The sequence below is a fragment of the Aquarana catesbeiana genome, linkage group LG02 (assembly GCF_042186555.1).
Source record: "Aquarana catesbeiana isolate 2022-GZ linkage group LG02, ASM4218655v1, whole genome shotgun sequence".
Classification (NCBI taxonomy): Eukaryota; Metazoa; Chordata; class Amphibia; order Anura; family Ranidae; genus Aquarana; species Aquarana catesbeiana.
Window position 1 is genome coordinate 547,680,848 of NC_133325.1, and position 22,494 is coordinate 547,703,341.

The 22,494-nt window shown below is 41.9% G+C and overlaps 1 protein-coding gene across 1 annotated transcript in view; it reads left to right on the forward strand.

Moving 5' to 3' along the window:
* Positions 1-22,494, forward strand: part of SORT1 (sortilin 1) — a 243,094-nt gene that overhangs the window by 215,349 nt on the left and 5,251 nt on the right. The window contains exons 17-18 of the mRNA XM_073615905.1: positions 4,411-4,516; positions 10,443-10,549. Coding sequence (XP_073472006.1) covers positions 4,411-4,516; positions 10,443-10,549 — 213 coding nt within the window. The remainder of the gene's footprint in view (positions 1-4,410; positions 4,517-10,442; positions 10,550-22,494) is intronic.

Genomic DNA, 22,494 nt, shown 5'->3' on the forward strand with positions numbered 1-22,494 from the left:
CCATGGAAGCAGAGAACACGGGCGCATGGTAAATTGGGTCAGTGGACCAATATGACCGCAACTCACTCTTTATTTATGCCAATGTTGAGGGAAAGGCCCAGAAAGAGCTTAAATTCGGAAACCGTAATTGGTTTCCAATCTCTGGCAAGGGAGGACTGGGGATTAGTGGCGATGTGTTGACCAGTGTATAAATTGCTTTGGTCCACAATAGATCTATAGATATCTTTGGTGAAAAACAGTGAATAAAAATCCAGTGGCGTAAAATCAACAGTTTCCACCTAAATTCCGGGTTGGCCAGTGAATGGGGGCAGTACGGGTGCTGCAGAAGTGGTGGGTACCCAATTCGGATTGGCGAATGCCGGAGGAAGGGCGCTATGGGCACGACGGGCCGGTGTTCGTCTTCTTGGTGGCAGCGGGACACTACTAGTGCTTGCTACCTCATCAGCTTGAACTGCACTTATGGGACTCGCCACGTCACCACGTGATACTGCAGTGCTGGATATACGACCAGGGTGTACTAGGCCGCTGGTGCTTGCCAGTTCACCAGAAGGAATAGCGGCGCTAGTACTTCTCTGCTCCATACGAGGGACCTGCGGTTCTTGCACTTTAAGGACAGAAGAAGAAGATTGGGGTCTGGTACGCCTGACCTTAGCAGGGACCACAACTCCGTCGTCAGAGCTATCTGTCGTGGAGCCACTGTCCTCTACAGGATCGTATTCTGAGCCTGAATCTGACAGATGAGTGACTTCCTCTTCACTATCTGTCATGCTCAGAAACCTGCTCAGGACATGCGCATGCGTGTAAAAACTCTGCCAGCACGTAAAACGCTGTGCTGGAACAGATATGTGGGGGTATGCCCCTGTTCACAAAAGCACAACCGGTTTTACCATGCGGAGAGACAATATCTCTCAATGTGTCTCAGTGCACTTTTTACTTCATTTACCATCGCCCCCCTCCCCCCCCCCCCCTCTCATATGCATATAGGTTTTTTTTTTTTTTTTTTATGCGTTTACATGCGTTTACATGCGTTTGTATTATGCACGTGTATGTATATGCATGTAAGTGTACACGAGTATGTGTGTGTACACTTATGTATGCGTAGATTTTTTCATTTGTATGTATTTAGACTACAATCTCATGTTCTGTGCTTCAAAATCCCACTACCTATCATTAATTTTTTGTACTGATATGGTAATTTTTATTTCTAATATATTTATATTATATACTTTTTATCATTTTATGAATGCATTTTTTAATGTAAACTTATCTTACGTCTCCAGTCTGTAGTGTACGGTATATATTGTTCTTATTTATACCCCATCTAGAACACCTGGGTATGGAACTTGGAATAATCAATTGTCCATCACAGGACACATCCTCCTACTAGCAACACCACCTCTCCCCATGTACACATGTCGGCCTACCGGCCCATACAGACTGTGCTCCAGTTCTCCTGGCTCTGATGAAGAGGTTTTCCTCGAAACGCGTCAGCCTTTCTTAAATACCTGCCTCAATATGGGCACACCCCAATTTTAACTTCCTAGTACTTATTTTGTTACCTGTTTTCCTTTTTTTTTTTATATAATATTATGTAGTATTTGTATGATTTTATATCTATATGACTATATGTCTGTATTCTTTTACATAAATAAACCATACATTTTCTGATGTAAGCGTCTGATCACGCGCCTTCCACCCATTCCTACTAAACAGTCCTTTCCAGACCACCCCTGGTCAGCTAAGGCAGCGGGACACGCTCCATCATCTCCCCCAGTCCTATCTCTGACTACAATACTACCTTTGTTTTACAGCAAACGATCTCACAAGCGCAGGAGTATTTTTCACCATATCTGGTTAAAACCTTTAGTAGGTAGTATATAGGGGTCCCTGTCGCTATAAAACTCTGACAGCGAACCTATATACTTACCTGCCTAACTAGCGTCACCTGTGTCACTAATACAGCGATCAGAAAAACGATCGCTTAGTGACACTGGCGACGGGGGGTGATCACGGGGTTAAAACTTTATTTGGGGGGGTTAGGGGGGTACCCTAGACCTAAAGGGGGGTACCCCAGACCTAAAGGGGGCTAACCCTAACTGCCCTAACACTTATAACTGTCACAAACTGACACCAATGCAATAATCAGAAAAAAAAAATGCTTTTGGTGTCAGTGTGACTGGGGGGTGACAAGTGTGCCTGCGTGTTCTACTGTTAGTGTAGTGTTGGTGCAAACTTACTTGGATGTCTTCTCTCCTCAGCGCCGGAACGAAAAGACCGGCTCGAGGAGAGATGACATCACTTCCTCCGCTTCTGTTTACATTACAGAAGCCGAGGAAGCCAGTCATTGGCCAGGAGCGATCGCGAGGGGGGAGCCACGAATGAGTGGCCTCCCCCTCACCTTTGATCGCCCCTGACCTGAATCCAACCGCCGCAGGCACCGGGGGGGGGTCCGATCGGACCCCCCACCTGCGGGCAGGCAAGGACGGAACGTACCTGTAAGTCCTTTTGCCTGCCCGTGCCATTCTGCCGACGTACATCGTCGTGTGGTGGTCGGCAACTGGTTAATAGTTTTATCTTTCCAAATTTATTCAGGAAGGTTTTTGCTGGTGGAAGCTGAATGTTCCTCGTCATAAATGACTTTAAACATCAACTTCCGGGCGAATAGATTGATATCCTTAATGATTTCAAAGGAATCAACCTCCTGCTCTGCACAGAACAGTAGACCAAGGCTGAGAACCCTGATCTGATCATCCGTCAAAGAGCAAGACTATGGGTTGATTACCTGTAAGCCACTTTGCTTGTTAGTTTGGAAAGGACTGGTGCAGTGGGAGCCTTCTTGGACTCCAGAGGAGGCTGTAGTGAAAAGATTGGGGCATTGCGCAGTTCCCCCACAAGGGGGGTCTGTGGTAAGTCCCCCGAAGGTGGAAATGGGTTAGGCTGGCTTACCTGTGAGGTAGCCCCATTTAAGGGAGAAATGGACGGCGTGGAAGAAATATTGCTCCCAACACCAGAAACTGTGGGTATAGGAGCAGATTTACTCTGTGAACGAAGACCTGCTTGTATAGTGTCAGGTGGAAGTAGTTTAGAAGCTGATGACTTTTGTGCAGATCGATCCTGTTTACGTATTTGCGAGCCTTGTTTAGAACCTGTTGAGAAGAAACAGAAGATCCTCCACTTCCTCTCTTGCTCCTTTGGCTGCCATAAGTTTTTCCATCTTGCTGTAGAGGAAGTTGAGAGGTTACTTTATGCGATCCTCCCCTTCCTCTTTTGCTCCCTTGGTTGCCGTGATGTAATTTCCAGTGCGCCGAATTTGATGGAAGTGTCCTGTGCGACTGGTCTCTGGTCCAATCCAGCCAATTGTGTGTCCTCAGACTATTTTTGGCCCCAATTTTTGGCGCCAAAACGGTCTGGAGCGGGTATATAAGGAAGTAATCCTCAGTTACTGTTAGGTTCTGTCCATGGAATGAGGCATGCTGCCTAGGGCTTCAGAATTTACCAGGTAAAGATTAATTTAGATTTTGCTACCTTAGTCTTCATTCAAAAAAATTTTTTTTATTACAACTTTGTTTTTGTATTTCTTAATTTTGGAATACTTTGAGAATCTTTTTGATTCAAAAAGTCTATTTTCTTTCCTTTGTTTGCAAATGGAGCAAATATAACCTGCTGTTGCTATCAAGATCTTGACTGGCTCAAAAATTCATTGAGGTAGGCTATTAATAGGGAGTATGCTTTTGCAATCTCTCTCCCCCCCTTTTTTATTTTTTTCGTCCAAATGTTTAAATATTCATTTATACCCTTGTTTTTGCATCTTCACCTTTCAATTCAGATGGATTTTCTGTCCTTCCCAGTTTATTACCCTTTTCTATGATGCTCTCAAATTGCCCATCAACTATTGATGAATGTATTTTTGAAATTTTGAAGGTTGGTGCCGTGGTTAGAACATGCTTACTGTTCATTGTTTATCAGCCTGATACTAAAATCTCTATGGATTTTTGTTTGCCGTTTTTGTAAACACTTTGCATTTTGTAAATTTAATAAAATATAAATTGTTTTTTTTTTTTATCAAAGGCATTCTCAATTTACATTATTTTTTCACACCTGCCTAAAAAATGTACACAGTACTGTATATAATGAAAGATTGGGCAAAATATTTTTTTTCTGGACTGTTCAGTTCTGTACCGCCCAGAATGATCATTAGGGCTGAGGTTCAGCAGTAAGAAAGCTGGATGTACAGAGACTAAATAAATCAGTTTTTCTTTAAATCGTAGTTCATTGATTGGCCCTTAACTCAAATGCAGTCTATGCCTTTGTTTTCTGGTGTATTACAAGTCACACTCAACTCTGTTAATTTCATTAAATGGTTTAATTTCCTTCCACTTATTTTACCAAGCTAAATCTGGCTTTTATCAGGTACCGCAAGATCCCTGGAGACAAATGCATTGGTGGCATAAACCCCACACGTCAAGAAATGGACATGAAGAAGAAATGTCCAGTTGATGCGTCAGGAAAAATGCAGGTGACAGACTTTTTTTTATGGATTAAAAAATATATATATATTTGAATACATACAGTCCAAAAATTAGTAGTAGCCCTTATTCATCACATACAGAGTCCAATAGCCATAAAGAACATTACATATTTGTAGCAGCCACCGTCCTCGTTAAGCACGTATCTTAGATCCATAAACTGCCTTGCGGTGCAGCAGAAGTGTGAATGACTTCACCTCCTACCCATATTCCATCCTCTATACATCAAAATGACAACATTATCCCGCATTCAGTCCCAAAATTCTGTCCATAATTAAATCCTCCAGGGCGAGCCCTGGCACCTCCAACCACGGACCCCACAGCTTCTCAAATTTTCTTGTGCACCCCCTATGCTGGTAAATCATTTTTTCCATTCTCATTGTATTTCCCACTGCAGCAATCCATTCCTTAACCGTAGGAGGGGATTCAGATTTCCAATGTAGCATTATCAGTTTACGGGCTAGAAAAAGGGTCCTTGTAAGGGCTTCTCTGGTATGATGTTCCCATTCAAATTCCTCTAAAAGATTCAGCAGGCAGTGTTTGGGGTCTAATGGGACTGACACCTGGAACACTGTGTTCAAGGTATTAGTCACCCCCTTCCAGTATATGTGTAATTTGGGGCAGCGCCACAGCATATGTATCAAATCACCATGATCCCCCTTGCATCTAGTGCATGTGGGTGTGAGAAGCAATCCAATATTGTGTAACCTATGAGGTGTGTATGGAAAAATTGGAAAAAGCTGCGCTAAAAAACCAAGTGAATAATTAGATCGTTTGAAAAGCTGCAAATCCGACAAACATTAATTGTGAATAAAACATAGAAAAAATAAGGAGTTGCGCTAATACCTATATAACATACCATAAAAATCTACGGTGAAAGAAGATAGTGATGATAAATATAAATAAAGGTGAATATAAAAAGCGTGTGATTATAATCAAAAAAGTCCCATAGAGTGAAATTTCAATAAAATATCCTAGTGGCTGCAAATCATCAGCATAAAAATAAAAAACAAGTCCACGTGATAATGAGTGTTAATCCGTGACAACAAGGTAGGGTCCACCACCGGGAATGGAAGGGGTTACTCCTTACCAGATGGCCGTGACCCCCCACTACAGAGTATCACAGCAAGCAGATAACTTTGTGAGCCAGAGAATGGAAACTGTTAGCGGCGTCCACTAGAGGTCATCTCATCGTCAGCCACACCAGCGAAACCCAGGGCAAGGGTACCATAAAATATATGAAGGGAACTCACATAGTGTAAAACCGACAAATTTATTCAAAGTTTAAAAACCACAAAATGCACACTTACAAAGCGTAGTAGATAAAAAAAGCCTAAAGTCCGGTTCCTTGGCCACAGGAGCGCGGACAAACATGTCCTACTGGAATACAATTAGCTTGGGGGTGACGTCAGCGCGTCGTCTGGCTCCGCCCTACGCGTTTCGTGACATCATCACGTCTTCCAGGGGCACTTCCACGTAAAAATCACATAGTAACGCATAGTTGCTGTGACATAACATCAACAAAGAGCTCGACGCGTTTCGTGGATATCTTCCACTCATCAGGAGCAGATGTAGCCTGGGTAAATCTGTAATAAAGTATAAATTTACCATAGATATAGTAATTAATATACCGGAAAGAGGGGGACAGAAAATAGGGTCCCAACACTCTTATGGGTAGATTTTCCTGTATAAAAACGTGGATGGTACTAATGATATTAGCGGCTGGGAGCGTAGTGGGAAACATGATCCTGGGGGGAGCTGAGGTAATGCACTGCGGCAACAACACGGCAAGGACAACCGATCAATGAACATGTAGTGGAAAAGGTCCCCATATGGTAGCTGTGGTTGTAAATGGTGTAGGGTGAAAGCCCGTAAGGTTTTTATAAAAATATATAATAGAAAATAATCTCATCGTAAGGGTGGTTGGCTTAGCTAATGAGTGGGGAAGGAAATGACCATATACCAAGAGAAAGCTAGTCCATGAAAAGAAACAAGTGTGAGGTGAAAAAGTTAGTTGTAACACCAAGATAAATAATGAAGAAAAAGTGCCCACAACAAAACCAGTGTGCAAAATGTACTAGCAAAAATTACCTAGGAAACAGTGTAATATTGTCACAGGGGACAAAAGGTAAGTAAGGTGTATCCTCCATCAAGGAGCGGTGGTAAAAGCCAGTGAGTCCGCCACTGAACTCCACCAACGTCACACTGCGTGCTAGTGGGAGAGAAGGCGAATACGTCCGAGCGACTACCGCTCTGAAATAGGCGTTTAAACCCTCCCATGTGATGCACACAGATGGAGAGGTCACGCCAGCGTGCAGCCTCACTGACGTCACTAATGCGGCATGTAGCGTGTGGCGTCGACATGCAGAGAGTGCCTGCCCGTGCTCCTGCGTCTAAAGAGATCAGGAGAAGACGGGAAGGACCCGGTGCATGTCACCACTCCCGGGGATGAATGAATGAACCACAGAAACCTCTACAGGGACCTGATTGGATGGACTAACCCAATTTAATACAATATTATGTTATTTGGATACAGTGATGCATATTATGTAATTATTATAATTTTATGGTTTAGCAAATTTTTTGTCTAATATGCTCGTTTGTATCCAATAAATGCTTAGTTAAACTTAGTTGATTCATTATATTCCAGTGGTGTGTTTCATATAAAGTCCCAAATTCCCCCTTTCCCCTACTCCCTTTCTTCGTTATAAGTAACAGGGATGGAGACAATGGTATTCATTAGCCATTGCCTCATATAAAGTCCCAACTTTTATTTTTTTCAATTAAATGCCAAGGGATGGAAAAACACACACTTTTACATTAAGATCATAGGGCTACTATCTGTGACATGCACTATTTGCCAAGTATAGGTCAGTTTTATGCAATTTGGTTAGTCCATCCAATCAGTAATGGCTTTCTTCTGGCCACTCTGCCATGAAACCCAACTCTATGGAGCATACGGTTTATTGTCGTCCTATGTACAGATACTCCAGTCTCTGCTGTGGAACTCTGCAGCTCCTCCAGGGGTACCTTAGGTCTCTGTGCTGCACCTCTGATTCCCTCCTTGCCCGGTCCGTGAGTTTTGGTGTGCGGCCGTCTCTTGGCAGGTTTGCTGTTGTGCCATCCATTTGGTTATGATAGATTTGATGGTACTCCTAGGGATCATCAAATATTTGGATATTTTTTTTTATAACCTAACCCTGACTTGTACTTCTCAACAACATTGTCCTTTACTTGTTTGGAGAGTTCCTTGGTCTTCATGGCAGTGTTTGGTTAATGGTGCCTCTTGCTTAGGTGTTGCAGCCTCTGGGGCCTTTCAAAAAGGAGTGTGTATATGTAATGGCAGATCATGTGACACTTAGATTGCACACAGGTGGACATCATTTCACTAATTATTTGACTTTTGAAGGTAATTGGTTGCACCAGAGATTTTTATGGGCTTCATAACAAAGGGGCTGAATACATACGCACATGCCAATTATCCGTTTTTTTATTTCTGAAAAATAATTTTATGTATATATTTTTCTAATTTTACTTCAACTTAGACTATTGTGTTCTGATCCATCACGAATAATTCAGATTAAAAAAAACATTGAACTAAAAGGCAATAATGTACAAAATAGGTAAAAAGCCAAGGGGGTGAATACTTTTGCAAGGCACTGTATGTCTGAGAGCTACCTCCACTGTATTTACTTACACTGTATATAAGAGTCTTAATTGTCCATGATTCCTGTCCATCAGATTTTTATTTTATTTTTTTTATCTGTAAATTGGTGACACTGAAATACGGAGACCGTCATTGCTAATTTTATTTTTAAACGTACAGGCCTTTAATTGTAATTCTTGCTTCACTACTAGTAAATTACTGAACTGAAATAAGCATACAGGGTGAGAGTTCAGACTTTATAGGCTCTGATATTTTTTTTATACATTTTTTTTTTTTTTTTCTTTTTTGCAATTTTAAGCAAAATGAATGGATATAACATAGAACATTGGCATCAAGCAGGCTGGGAACACACATTTTTCGTCCCAATGTTAGACACGTGGCGGAACATGCTACAAAAAAAGATCAAAGTGTACATGAGTGCAGCCTAGACACTGATTTCCCATAGTCGTTATAGCAGGCCACAAGGTAGTTATACTACATCAGCAAGTTCTCTCCCAGGCAAAGATTTCAAAGTAGACTGGGGTTTTCAGATCTGCTGTTTAAGGTCTTTTGAAGAAGCACAAAGAAACGGGCAGTATTGAGAACCAAAGATGCAGTAGTTGGACAAGAAAATGTAATGCACGTTACTTCCCTTCAACATTGGGAGATGCCCAGCGGTGCCATCTGCGCAGAAACCAGTGAAACCCAAGTACACCCTTCTACTGCCCCGATCTCCACATCAAGTGGAGATTTCAAGGTGCTTAGGGAGGGAAGAAATCTCTAACCCAGTGTACAGCTCCTGCAAAAGACCAGCAGCTGAGTGCAGGTGTGCACAGCCTTTATAGTGAAGAGCTAGGACAAAGCTCAGGGCTCCATTATGGAGACAGGTGTGTGCTCCTGTCAGTATTATTTTGAACTTGTTTGTTGTGAGGTGGATGAGGAAATCACTCCCACATTTTGTATTCTGCAGATGGAGAGCCTTAACCGCCAGCACAATACTAAGACCAGTGTTGCTGGCTATAGCCAGCGGCACTGATTATTTGGGAAAAACCCAACAGTTTTGGTTGGACACAAGTCAATCGATAGAACTGTGCTGAACCTGCTGAATTTTTGATCCATGTATAGCCGGCTTTTACGGTCCTTGTCTTCACTCTTGTGCTAGTTTTTGAGAGGGACACCCCTAATGAAAACTGCGTGGGCTTTCCATAGCATAAGTGGGTTGGGGGCATAATTATTCTCTTTTGAAGTAATTGTCCAGCTCTTTCTGTTTATCTGCTTTGACAAAATGATCCTGAAAGAGACATCCATGGTTTTTGCTAATTGTGGAGAAAGGTTTATTATGGTAGATATCAAAACATGGTCTGAGTATGAGATGCTATCGAGGGTGGACTCAATGATTTTGCCTGGATTAGCGTGATGCACAAATGTTCTATCCTAGAATATATTTTGTGAAGTGGTGACAAAGTTTTATATCCCAGATCAGTGACCAACTCCATAGTGAAGCTTGGATTAGAATAAAAGCCATAAAGTTTTTCATTTTTAAAAATATTACCAGTGGTAGTTCTGATATTGCTGTCTTCAAAAATACTACTTTGCAATCCCTCACTGTGATTAGAAAAATATATGTACCGTCACAAGTTGTGCCTCTTCAATCAGCATGTAGACAAGAAAGCTAAATTAAAGTGGTTGTAAACCCCATTCATGAAATTTGACCTAGGTACATCTATATGTAGTGTTTACTTATCTCTTTCCAAACCTCTAAGCGCTGTGTTTTTTTTTTTTTTTGTTTTTTTTTTTTTTTTCTGCTGCTTCGTTCCTCTGTTTATCAGCAGAGTCAATTTTGACAAGATCTCGGACACACGAGAACAGCAGCTGAAAATTTGTGTCGGGAGGTAGATGAGCAGAGAGCTGGTCTATTCAGAGTACAGCTCAGCATGTTCCTTCCTCTGCCTATGTTGAGTGGTGGTGTGTCCCTCACACAGTGTAAGCCCATACTCTACACCCACTGTTAAAAGAGGAAACGGGATTTCTATCACGATCTGCACTTTCTAAAGAATGAAGAAAGGGAAAGACAGCAGCTATACATGTTAAACTTATGTAGGGAGATTTGTTCTCTCTGTGTATCATCTGAGGCTATTTACTTCACTGGGTATAGGAGAAGGTTTACAACCACTTTAAGTGTGATCATGAAGGTCAAATTGATTATTGCTAAAAATATAGCCAAGTGTTTTACTCACTGTATTTAGCAAATTATTTTTCTGTTTATCCAGGACAATACAGCAAGCTCTATTCCTGTAATTTTATCTGTAGCTGTGGTTCTGTTGGTTGCTGTTGCTGCAGCCATCTTGATAATCAAGAAATATGTTTGTGGTGGTAGGTAAGTAGATTAAAGTGTTAACAATCATGGTTTTGGGGAGTGTGTTTTGCCTGCATGCAAATATTCCTTTTAGAGCTTTTAAATTACTAAATTTCATTAGCGAGCAGAAGCCATGGTATTAGTACTTCTAGGCTCTTTGGCATTTAGTGGCTCAAATTTGTTCTTGACCACCAGACAACCTACCAGTCTGACTGTATGTATAATAAAAATGGCATTCTAGCATAAAGTCCATGTAAAATGTGAATAACCTAAAAAAAATACTTCTAGACAAACCATTATAACTCAAAACATGTAGGCAATTGAAACACGGTATGGTTGGGAATTGGAATAGCTAAAGTTACTTTACATACAAGTTAAAGTAGGAGGAAAGGATAACTAATACGCTGACCTTTTAAATACGTTTTTGCATATGATCACAAGACCACAAAGTCCCCTCTCTCCCTCAACAACTGACAGCATTGGCATTTGAGAGCATTGGACGCCAACGATTGACATCATTTCACTATACAGTTCATCCTTGTTAGCACTTCACATTACAGTAGACACAGAAATTTGCAGTTATTTATTTATTTTTTTTTTAATTCTTTTTTTATTCAGTTTTTAAGCATACATACATCAGTGAGCCACTTATTGTGGCAAACATCCACCAGCTATAACAGTTACCGGTGGCCAGTTACAAAGAAAAACAAAAATCAAGCTTGAAATTAAATCCCCCTCCCCCCCATCCTCCTCCTCCTCCTCCCTCCCCCCCCCCACTCTTCCTCCCCCCACTCCTCCCCCCCCCCCCCCCCCCGTCTGTAAGGCTCCCCCCCCATCTGTAAGGCTTCAGCAGTTTGTTTTTTTTTTGGAAGAGGTTTCTATATAAACTGGAAACCGGTTTAGATAAAGAATCGCTGAGGATCAGCAGTTCTAGGTCACTGGGTTCAAGCTCAGGAGGTTCTCCACCAAACTGGGATTGAAAAGCATGCCTTATTTGAATGTATCTAAGAAAAAAATGCGTGTTAGGTAGGTCATAAACATGATTTCAAAGCATTGAATGTCATTAGGGTGCCATTCGCTACAATATGATTTAGAGTCTTAATTCTGAATTTGGTCCATACTATCAGATCCAGGTATTCAAAGAAACGTGGTAAGTTGGGGTTCCTCCACAAGGGAAGATTTTGGAAAAACTTGCCATGACTAAAAGGCCAGAGTTCCTGAGTTGCGGCCCATGCCCTGATCACTGAGTGCATAGAGGGTGTCAAAGGGTAGGGGGCCCGTAGACCCCTATAGACAATGTGAGATAGTGCTTCATATGAACCCACGCAGGCCGCCTCCAACGACACCGCAGCATCATTTGGAGGGGTTGTCAGCCACCGGTGTGCCACTGTTAATTGGCAAGCTAGGAAATTTGTGGAAATTTGGTACCGCTAGGCCTCCCTCTGCCCATGGCTGCTGTAGGATGGATAATTTTATGTGGGAGATTCCTCCCTGCCACAGAAATGAGGAGAGCATACTGTCTATCGACTTAAAAATTGATCGTGGTATTCCTACCGGAGTGTTTCTAAGGGTATAAAGTAGTAAGGGTAGAATCTTAATTTTGATTAGGTTTATCTTCCCAATAAGACAAGGGAAGATTTTTCCAGGAGTGTAGTTTCTTAGAGATAATGCCCAGTAATGGGGACACGTTAAGACTAATGAACTCCATCACCGAGTTAGTAATTTGAAGTCCTAGGTATTTACTTTGCGTTACCCATTGCAAGGGATTACCGGGATCTGCCTGTCTAGGCGTTTTGTGGGAACGCAATGGAAGTATTTTGGATTTAGTCCAATTGACCTTGAGACCAGAAACCACAGTAAATCGCCTCAGTAGTGACAGTGCAGCATGCAAGGAGTGTCCAGTGTCCCTAATGAATAGGACGAGGTCGTCCGCGTAAAGGGCTGTAGTTTCGGTAAGGGTGCCACTCGATACCCTGGATTTGAGAGGAGGTGTGCAATGCAATCGCCAAGGACTCCATGACCAGCGCAAATAAGCCCCGTGTTAAGGGGCACCCCTGTCTGGTGCCTCTGGATACTGGAAAATTGCTAGACACCCCACCGCTTAGGCGGAGTGCTGCCACCGGACGGTCATATAGCATTGATATCCATTTGAGGAATATAGGACCAAACCCCATGTGTTGCAGTACTTGGGTCATATATCCCCAATCTATGGAATCGAATGCCTTTTCCAGATGAAAAAACACCAGAGCCCCTCCAGAGGATGTCTCCCCATCTATTTGCATATGAGTGTACACCCTGCGGATATTAATATCCGTAGCATTTTTTGGGCATAAACCCTGTCTGATCTGCTGTAATCAAGTGATCTAGGATTCTCATCAACCTGTTAGCCACCATTTTGGTAAGGATTTTGAGGTCCATGTTTAACAATGCTATGGGCCTGTAGGAAGAGCAGTAGAGAAGATCCTTGTCTGGTTTGGGAAGCAACACCACATGGGCCTCATACAACGAGGGGGGCAAGCTCCCTGCTTCAAAACATTCCCCATACAGTTGTAAAAGTCTGGGAGACAACAGATCCAAATAAGCTTTGTACCACTCTTCTGGGATCCCGTCAGTGCCCGGTGCTTTACCATTTGGGAAGGAGGCAATAGCCGATGCCAATTCCTTATGCGTAAAATGGGCCTCCATGTCCCCGCCGCCACCTCCCCAGGCAGCTCCGGTATTCGAAGGGAGTCCCGCAGGTCCGTTGGCACCTGGCTATCATATTTTGGTATAGCAGTATATAATTCTGAATAGCAAGACACACAAGCTTGCATAATACTTTCTCCATCTCTCACTAGTGTACCCCCAGATCAATAAATGCAGGGGATAGCTGTGTGTGTTTGAGCATCTGCCGCCAAGTAGGCCAACAGTTTCCCATTCTTGTCACCCTTTTCAAATAGTTCCTCAGCTCTGCGCTTAAATGTACATTGCGTATGAGTTTGAAAATGGACCAATAAGGCCCTTTTGGCTATCTGTAACTCCGCTAGGGTGGAGGGGGAGGGCGCATCAGCATAGGTCTTTGCACATTGCAGTTCATGAGCCTGAAGCGCCTCCGATTCTGAGTTCTTCTTCTCAACCCTAGCGACTTTGGTGGCTGCAATATACACCCCACGAGTGGATGCCTTAAACGCATCCCAGACCATGAGCCCATCTGCCGAAACATCATTAATGTCCCAGTATTCTTTCATATGCGGGGAGACCAATGCCTCAACCGAGGGCTCAGTCACCCACCCTGAGTGCAGCCTCCAGACCCCCTGACTGCCACCCGCGGCATGACTCAGCATTACCTGTAGCGGGGTATTTTTATTATTTATTTATTTCAGGTACTTATATAGCGCCGTCAATTTACGCAGCACTTTACATATACATTGTACATTCACATCAGTCCCTACCCTCAAGGAGCTTACAATCTAAGGTCCCTAACTCACATTCATACATACTAGGGACAATTTAGACAGGATCCAATTAACCTACTAGCATGTCTTTGGAGTGTGGGAGTAAACCGGAGTACCCGGAGGAAACCCACGCAGGCACAGGGAGAACATGCAAACTCCAGGCAGGTAGTGTCGTGGTTGGGATTCGAACCAGCGACCCTTCTTACTGCTAGGCAAGAGTGCTACCACCACACCACTGTGCCGCCCCGTATGATCAGAAAGCCCCCCCCCAGCCAGGTAACTGGCCTCTGCTAACCCAGTTCTGTCCCCCAGACAGGAAGAAGGTATTTGCTGAGCAGGATGGCTTGGGAAAAACCAGGATGCAGATGGTAATCACGGATGGCAGGAGCTCAGGCTGAACACATCAGTCTCTTCTCACATCCCAGCCACGCCCCCAGATGTGCAGTTATTTGATTGCATGTACAAAAAATTATTTAAAAAAAAATGTACACAGCGATTTGTTATAAAATGCAATATAGGACCATTAGGAGAGAATTTTAAATGTCAGTTTGTTAGCCTTTCCTGCTATTTTAAGCCAGGTAACTAATTAGAATCCACACCTGTTAAGGAAAATTTAAAAGAATAAAAATCACACCCTTGAGTTAAAACCATAATGATCTACAGATTTGTATTCTTTTTACATAGTGGTTCTTTATACTCCTTTTTGTGGCTTTCATTATCAAGCCTTTTGCTTCCATGTGGACAAATTCCAGTGACTTTCTATTACATATATACAGTGAGGGGGAAAAAAAAGTATTTGATCACCTGCTGATTTTGCATGTTTGCTCACTGACAAATGATCAGTCTAAAATTTTCATGGTAGGTTTATTTTAACAGTGAGAAACAGAATAACAACACAAATATCCAGAAAAACGCATTTCAAAAAAGTTATAAATTGATTTGAATTTTAATGAATGATTTTAATGAGTTGTTTTGTTATTTTGTCTCAGTTAATATAAACCTAAGTTTTAAAATTATAGACTGATCATTTCTTTGTCAGTGGGCAAACGTACAAAATCAGCAGGGGATCAGATACTTTTTTCCCCTCACTGTGTACAACCCCAATTCCAAAAAAGTTGGGATACTGTGTGAAATCCATATAAAATCAGAATGCAATGATGCAAGTCTCTTAAACCACTTTTATTCACAATAGAAAACATATCAAATGTTTAAAGTGAGATAATGTACCTTTTTTTCAGAAAAAAAATCAATTTTTTAATGACAGCTACATGTCTCAAAGTTAGGGCAGCAAAAAAACTGTCAAAATAAGTAGTGCTAACAAGGAAGAACATTTTGGCATCAGGTCAGTAAACCGATTGGTATAAAATAGGGCAGAGTGTCTCAGAAGTAAAGATGGGCAGAAGTTCATCATTCTGTTTTAAAAGCTGCATCTAAAAATTGTCAAAGAATTTTAGAACAATGTTCCTCAACGTAAAGACTTTAAAAAGGGAGTCCACCTAAAAAAAAATTATTAAAAGCCAGCAGCTACAAATACTGCAGCTGCTGACTTTTAATAAATGGCCACTTACCTGTCCCAGGGTCCAGCGATGTCGGCAGCCGACGCCGATCACTCGCTCGACTCTCGGCAGCTGCCGCCGCCATCCTAGGTGAGGGAATCGGGAAGTGAAGCGTTGCGGCTTCACTTCCCGGTTCCCTACTGCGCATGCGTGAGTCGTGCTGCGCCTCGTAACTGGTCCCCGCTATCTCCTGGGACCTGTGTGTTTCCCAGGAGACCGCGCGGAGGGACAGGAAGAGGCATAGACTCCCGTAGGAGTCTATGCCGGAAGTGGGTGCAAATACCTGTCTTAGACAGGTATCTGCACCCCCCTCCCCCCTGAAAGGTGCCAAATGTGACACCGGAGGGGGGGGAGGGTTCCGAAAAGCGGAAGTTCCATTTTTGTGTGGAACTCCGCTTTAAGGATGATATCTACAGAACATAAGATCATCAAAAGATTCAGAGAATCTGGAAAATATATGTGCATGAGTATGGAATATGCAGCTTGCACATATTAATGCTGAAAGATATATCTAGAGCAGGGGTCCCACAGTGGCGGCCCTCCAGCTGTTGCGAAACTACAAGTCCCATCATGTCTTTACCTGTGGGCATCATGCTTGTAATTGTCAGCCTTGCAATGCCTCATGGAACTTGTAGTTTTGCAACAGCTGGAGGGCCGCCAGTTTGAGACCCCTGATCTAGAGGATATATCTATATGCTCCCATCCAGAGGATGTCTTTCAGGGAAGGCCTTGCATATTTTAGCAGGACAATGCTAAACCTCATGTTGCATCCATGAGAGTCCGGGTGCTTAACTGGCCTGCCTACAGTCCGGACCCTTCACCATTTGAAAATATTTGGGGCATCTTTCACTATATAGTTACACAGTTGACTAAAGACCTCTTGACAAAGACGACCCAGGACTGTTGAGCAGTTAGAATCCTATATTTGGTAAGAATAGGACAACATTCCTCTCCAACAACTCCAGCAACTGGTCTCCACAGTTCCCAGACATTTACTGTGTTAAAAGAAGAGGGGATGCTACACTGTGGTAAATATGGCTTTGTCCCAATTTTTAATACCTGTTGTGAATAAAATATGGGGTTATGAGATTTTCAAATAAGTGTATTTTTGTTTGTATGTAGATTTTACACAGCAAGTAGCTTGTGTTTAAATTTGCACACAAACTCTAAAGGAAAAACTAGATCTAGTTCCAAAACAAGTATAGTTTACCTTTTTATGATGGGTAAACCTGGATCAGAGGGAAAGCCCAGCAAATGACCTCTACCAAGGTGATAGCAGTCACCTTATGGTACTTGCTGTTAGGCTTTAAAGTGGAAGTAAACCCCTCAGTATACTCCCACCTTCCAGTGTTTTTGGCAGTTTCATCCCTCAACAGCCACATTCTTTCTCTCACTGGGTGCTTTTTTTTTGGCCTCTTGATTGGACAGCGGGGTAGCATCGTGTGTGTGTGCATGGGAGTTGGTCATTCTGGCATAGCTGTAGTGTCCTGGGAATACAGGTTGAGTTGCACATGCTCAGCATACATTCAATAGAAAAATAGTGGTATAGGTGGTGCTGCCTATTACTGATGTGCAAAACTCATAAAAAGTGATGATTACAACTAGTGTTCTGGCCCTTTTAAATATGGACACTAAATCATGAAGTTTCCTTGGGTGTATTCCCAATGTGTCAGACACAAATTATACATAAGACAAAGAATAACGTGCTTAATGTGCGAAACCACATATGTGTAGTGTTAGATAAAAACTACACATGAATGACTCTCAAAGAATCTGTAGACCAGTATGCTTTTAAGAAATCCAAAATGAAAATATAAAATTCAATATTAAGTGCTTAACTTGCTTGGTGTGCAAGGAATTCATATAGTAAAACAAATACAATCAAGTTCATAAATTAACAAAAAGTTCATAACTCCATATAAGTGATCCCAATTCCAAAGTGATTTGTGCATGAACAACGAGGTGCAATATTGATCACTGGTGAAAAAGATGGGTGACTTCCACTTGTGCTCCACCCTCAGGTCCACACTCACCAGAAAACAGAACCCCCTACACGGGTCACAGGCACCACACATGAGTTGTTTCCAATCCACTGCATCCTCCTCTTCTTCACCAGGTCTAGTCACTGGGAACACTCACGTGAGGATGGGTAGACAAAAAGGCATTTCATGTCCGTAAGTTAATATTTATTAAAATGCCAAGATTCACACTTTCAATAATACTGGAGATTCAGAGCAATGTAATCCATACAACCAACAATATGCCCGGGACGCGATGCGCTCTACGGACTGGAATCTGATACAGGAAGTGACGCTACAAGCTCCGCCCTACATTTTTCGTCAAACGGCACCATCTTCCGACACCCCACATTATTTATACCGTGCTGTTGCCCAGCAAAATAGAAACACACTGGTGGCCATGATTGAATCACCGCTGTCATGAGATGCAGCTGTCACATGGCTGCAAGAACCAATCCCTCGGTCTCCGCACACTACAACATTAATTATACTCTGACAAAACGCGTAGGGTGGAGCTTGTAGTATCCTGTCCCTTCCAGTTTTGGAGATTTCGGTACATGGAGCGCATCGCGTCTCGGACATATTGTTGGTAGTATTGAGTACATTGCTCTGAATCTCCAGTATTGTAAGTGTGATTTTTGGTATTTTCATAAATATATACTTACGGATTTGCGCTATGAGATATGCCTGTTTGTTCACCCATCCCCATGTGTGTTCCCAGTGACCAGACCTGACAAGGAGGAGGATACAGTGGATTGAAAACAACTCGTGTGGTGCCTGTGACCCCCTGTAGGGGTTCTGTTTTTTGGGAAATGCGAACCTGAGGGGGGGAGCACGAGTGGAAGTCGCCAATCTTTTTCACCAGTGATTAATATTGCACCTCAATGTTCATGCACATGTCACTTTGGAATTGGGATCGCTTGTATGGACTTATGAACTTTTTTGTTAATTTATGTAATTTGTGAAGTTGCTCTATTGTATTTTTATTTTTTGTTTTAGTATTTGAATTCCTTGCACACCAAGCAAGTTGAGAATTTATATTTTGAATTTTTTTATTTTAATTTTTGTATTGCTAAAAAGCATACGGGTTTATGGATTCTTTGCAAGTCATTCATGTGTAGTTTTTATCTAACACTACACACGTGTGGTTTTGCACTTTAGCACTTTATTCTTTTATATTCTGTATAATTTTGTGTCTGACACATTAGGAATACATCCGTAGACTTAATGATTTAGTATCCGTATTTAAAGGGCCAGTACACTAGTTTTAATCATCGCTTTTTATGAGTTTTGCACATCAGTAATAGGCAGCGCCACCTATACCTCTCTCCCAACATAGTTGGTTCCATATATATTTGGACACGGGCACAATTTTTGTGTTTTTTTAGGTATTTACCAAAACATATTCAAACTATATTTCTATACTGGGCTGAAAGTGCACACTCAGGTTTAATTTGAGGGTATGTTCATCCAAATCAGAGGAAGGGTTTAGGAATTACAGCCCCCCTCCCCTTTTCAAGTAATTGGATAAGTGGTTTCATGGCCAGGTGTCGGCCGTGTGTGAACTTACATCATGCGTTCAAAGGAGCTGTCCATGCAAGTGAAACAGGCCATTGTAAGGCTTCAAAAACGTAACAAATCCATCAGAGCTAGCAGCAACATTAGGAGTAGCCAAATCAATAGTTTGGTACATTATGAGTAAAAAAAGAATGCACTGGTGAGCTCAGCAACATAAAAAGACCTGGACGTCCACGGAAGACAACAGTGGTGGATGATCGCAGGATCCTCTCTATGATAAAGAAAAACCCATTCACAACATTTAGACAAGTGAAGGACACTCTCCAGGAGGTGGGCGTATCATTGTCAAAATCTACAATTAAGAGAAGACTTCACCACAAGGTGCAAACCATTCATAAGCCTGAAGAATAGAAAAGCCAGATTAGACTTTTCCAAAAAAATTCTAAAAAAAGCCAGACCAGTTCTGGTAAAGTATTCTTTGGGCAGATGAAACTAAGATTAATCTGTACCATAATGATGGGAAGAAAAAAGTGTGGACAAGACTTGGAACAGCACATGAATTTGGAAAATCTTATCTAAATAGATAATTTTATCTATTCAAATTTTGCACCATTAGTGGGCTGCAGCAACAGCCGATTTTCGTGCACCTATCGAATTTGAGTAATTGGGCATGTTGGAAATTTTTTGAAATACTAACGATTTTATAATCGATGATGTGAGAATCGTGCGAGAAATGTAATCGAAAAAGACATGCGCATGTGCAAGAAAAGGAAATTCCCAGAAAGAAAATTCCCAGCAACAAATTCTTTTCTGTAGCAAAAAGAGGTGAGATTGAAGGCTTGGTTGGTCGAATTTTGAAATCAATGTTGGCACCATCGGATCACAAAACGCACAATTTCTGATTTTCAAAAGAAAATTTCTTTCGAAGTTCGACCATGTATATATGGCAAGCCTAAGACATATAGTCAAGTTAACCTTATAATAAGATGTTACACAAAGACTGTTAAACAAGGTAAGAAAATTACCACCGGTATTCTAATCCGAAAGTGATATAGAACGAAAGAGGAAGGTATGATGAGAGAAAAGGGAGCAAAGGAAAGAAAAAAGTAAATAAATCGGGGGCTAAGTTTGTGTTATTACAGAAGAGACCTAGTATGTCACTTCTGTAATCAAACGCTGCCTGCTTTTTACAAAAGTTAGGTTTAGTTCCACTTTAATCTGCTGTTTAAAATTAACTGAATGATGTAGTATTTAAACACATTTTTACAACATAATAAACATAACGCACGCAAACACCAGAGCAGGAATCATGACTAGTAGAATCTTTGGAAAAAGACAGTGGAGCCACTTTATCTAGCTTAGTTCAGACATTAGACCAGTAAAGACTGGTCACAGTTCCCAGTCAGCATAATCCTTCCATATGAACAATTTAGCTCAGTGTGCTACACGATTTGTGTAAAGGTGCTTCAAAAGTTACAGTGCATCCGGAAAGTATTCCCATCGCTTCACTTTTTCCACATTTTATGTTAAGCCTTATTCCAAAATGGATTGATTTTATTATTTTTCTCAAAATTCTACAAACAATACCCCATGACAACGTGAAAGAAGTTTGTTTGAAATCTTTGCACATTTATTAAAAATTAAGCACAAAAAATCAGTACATAAGTATTCACAGCCTTTGCTCAATACTTTGTTGAAGCACCTTTGGCACCAATTACAGCCTCCAAGTCTTTTTGAGAATGATGCTACAAATGTGGCACATCTATTTTTGGGCAGTTTCTCCCATTATTTGCAGGATCTCTCAAGCTCCATCAGGTTGGATGGGGAGCGTCGGTGCACAGCCATTTTCAGATCTCTCCAGAGATGTTAAAGTCTGGGCTCTGGCTGGGCCACTCAAGGACATTCACAGAGCTGTCCAGTAGCCACTCCTTTGTTATCTTGGCTGTGTGCTTGGGGTCATTGTTCTGTTGGAAGATGAACCTTTTCCTCAGGCTGAGGTCCCGATTGCTCTGGAGCAGGTTTTAATCAAGGATTTCTCTGTACTGTGCTGCATTCATCTTTCTCTTGGTCCTGATTAGTCTCTCAGTTCCTGCTGCTGAAAAACATCCCCACAGTATGATGCTGTCACCACCATGCTTCACAGTAGGGATAGCATTGGCCAGGTGATGATCGGTGACTGGTTTCTTCCAGATATGACACTTGCCATTCAGGACAAAGAGTTGAAGCTTTGTCTCGTTGGACCAGAGAATTTTGTTTCTCATGGTCTGAGTCCTTCTGGTGCCTTTTTAGCGAGATCCTGGCAGGCTGTCAAGTATCTTTTACTGAGGCGTGGCTTCCGTCTGGCCACTCTACCATACAGGCCTGATTGGTGGAGTACTACAGAGAGGGTTGTTCTGCAAGATTCTCCACGGAGAAACTATGAAGCTCTGTCAAAGTGGCCATTGGGTTCTTGGTCACCTCCCTGACTAAGGCCCTTTTACCCCCACCCCGTATAAAAAGTGGCTGCGCACTGAAATACCGTAAGTCCATTTATTGCATAATCCCAATAAAAGTGCATGACATACACCACAGGAACAAAAGTGCTTACTCATAACCTCCTAACTCAAAATCAGTTGTGATTAAACACAATGTAACTCTGTGAAACGCGTCAACTTCTGTACCGACTTCTGTTCCTGTGGTGTGTCATGCACTTTTATTGGAATAATGAAATAAATGGACTTTCGGTATTTCGGTGTGCATCCACTTCTTTTTATATAGATACCATATGACAGCTGAGCTGTACACCCGAGAGAAGACTCCCACCCATTTAATTCATTTTCGGATCAACTCGCCTATAGAGGAGTCGTGTCGTGTCCCCCCCCCCCCGACCGCTCATTTTGGCTGGACGGCCCGCTCTAGGAAGAGTACTGGTGATTCAAAACTTCCGCTTATGGATGATAGAGGCCACCGTGCTTCAATGCTGCAGCTCAAGGATGATCAGTGGAAACAGGATGCACCTGAGCTCAATTTTGCGTTTCATGCCAAAGGCTGTAAATACTTATGTACATGCGAGTTTTTTTTTTTTTATCTAATTTTTTTTATAAATTTGCAAAGATCTCAAACTTTTTTCACGTTGTCATTATGGGGTATTGTTTGTAGAATGATAAAAAAAATAATAAATTTCATCCATTTTGGAATAAGGCTGTAACATAAAATGTGGAAAAAGTGAAGCGCTGTGAGTACTTTCCAGATGTATTGTAAGTGGATGCATTTCCCTCAAATTAGAACCCCCACGTGTCAACAGTAAAGATCCCTGTTGTATAAAGCAGAGTGAAGATGAAATCATGAGCATAACATTTAAATGTTACCCCAGCATTTCGGATTCCTGATATGTGTTTTGTTGTGCCATGTACTTCTGTTAGAAAGTGTCCTGTTTGTATTTCTTCCTTTGTGTGAAATAC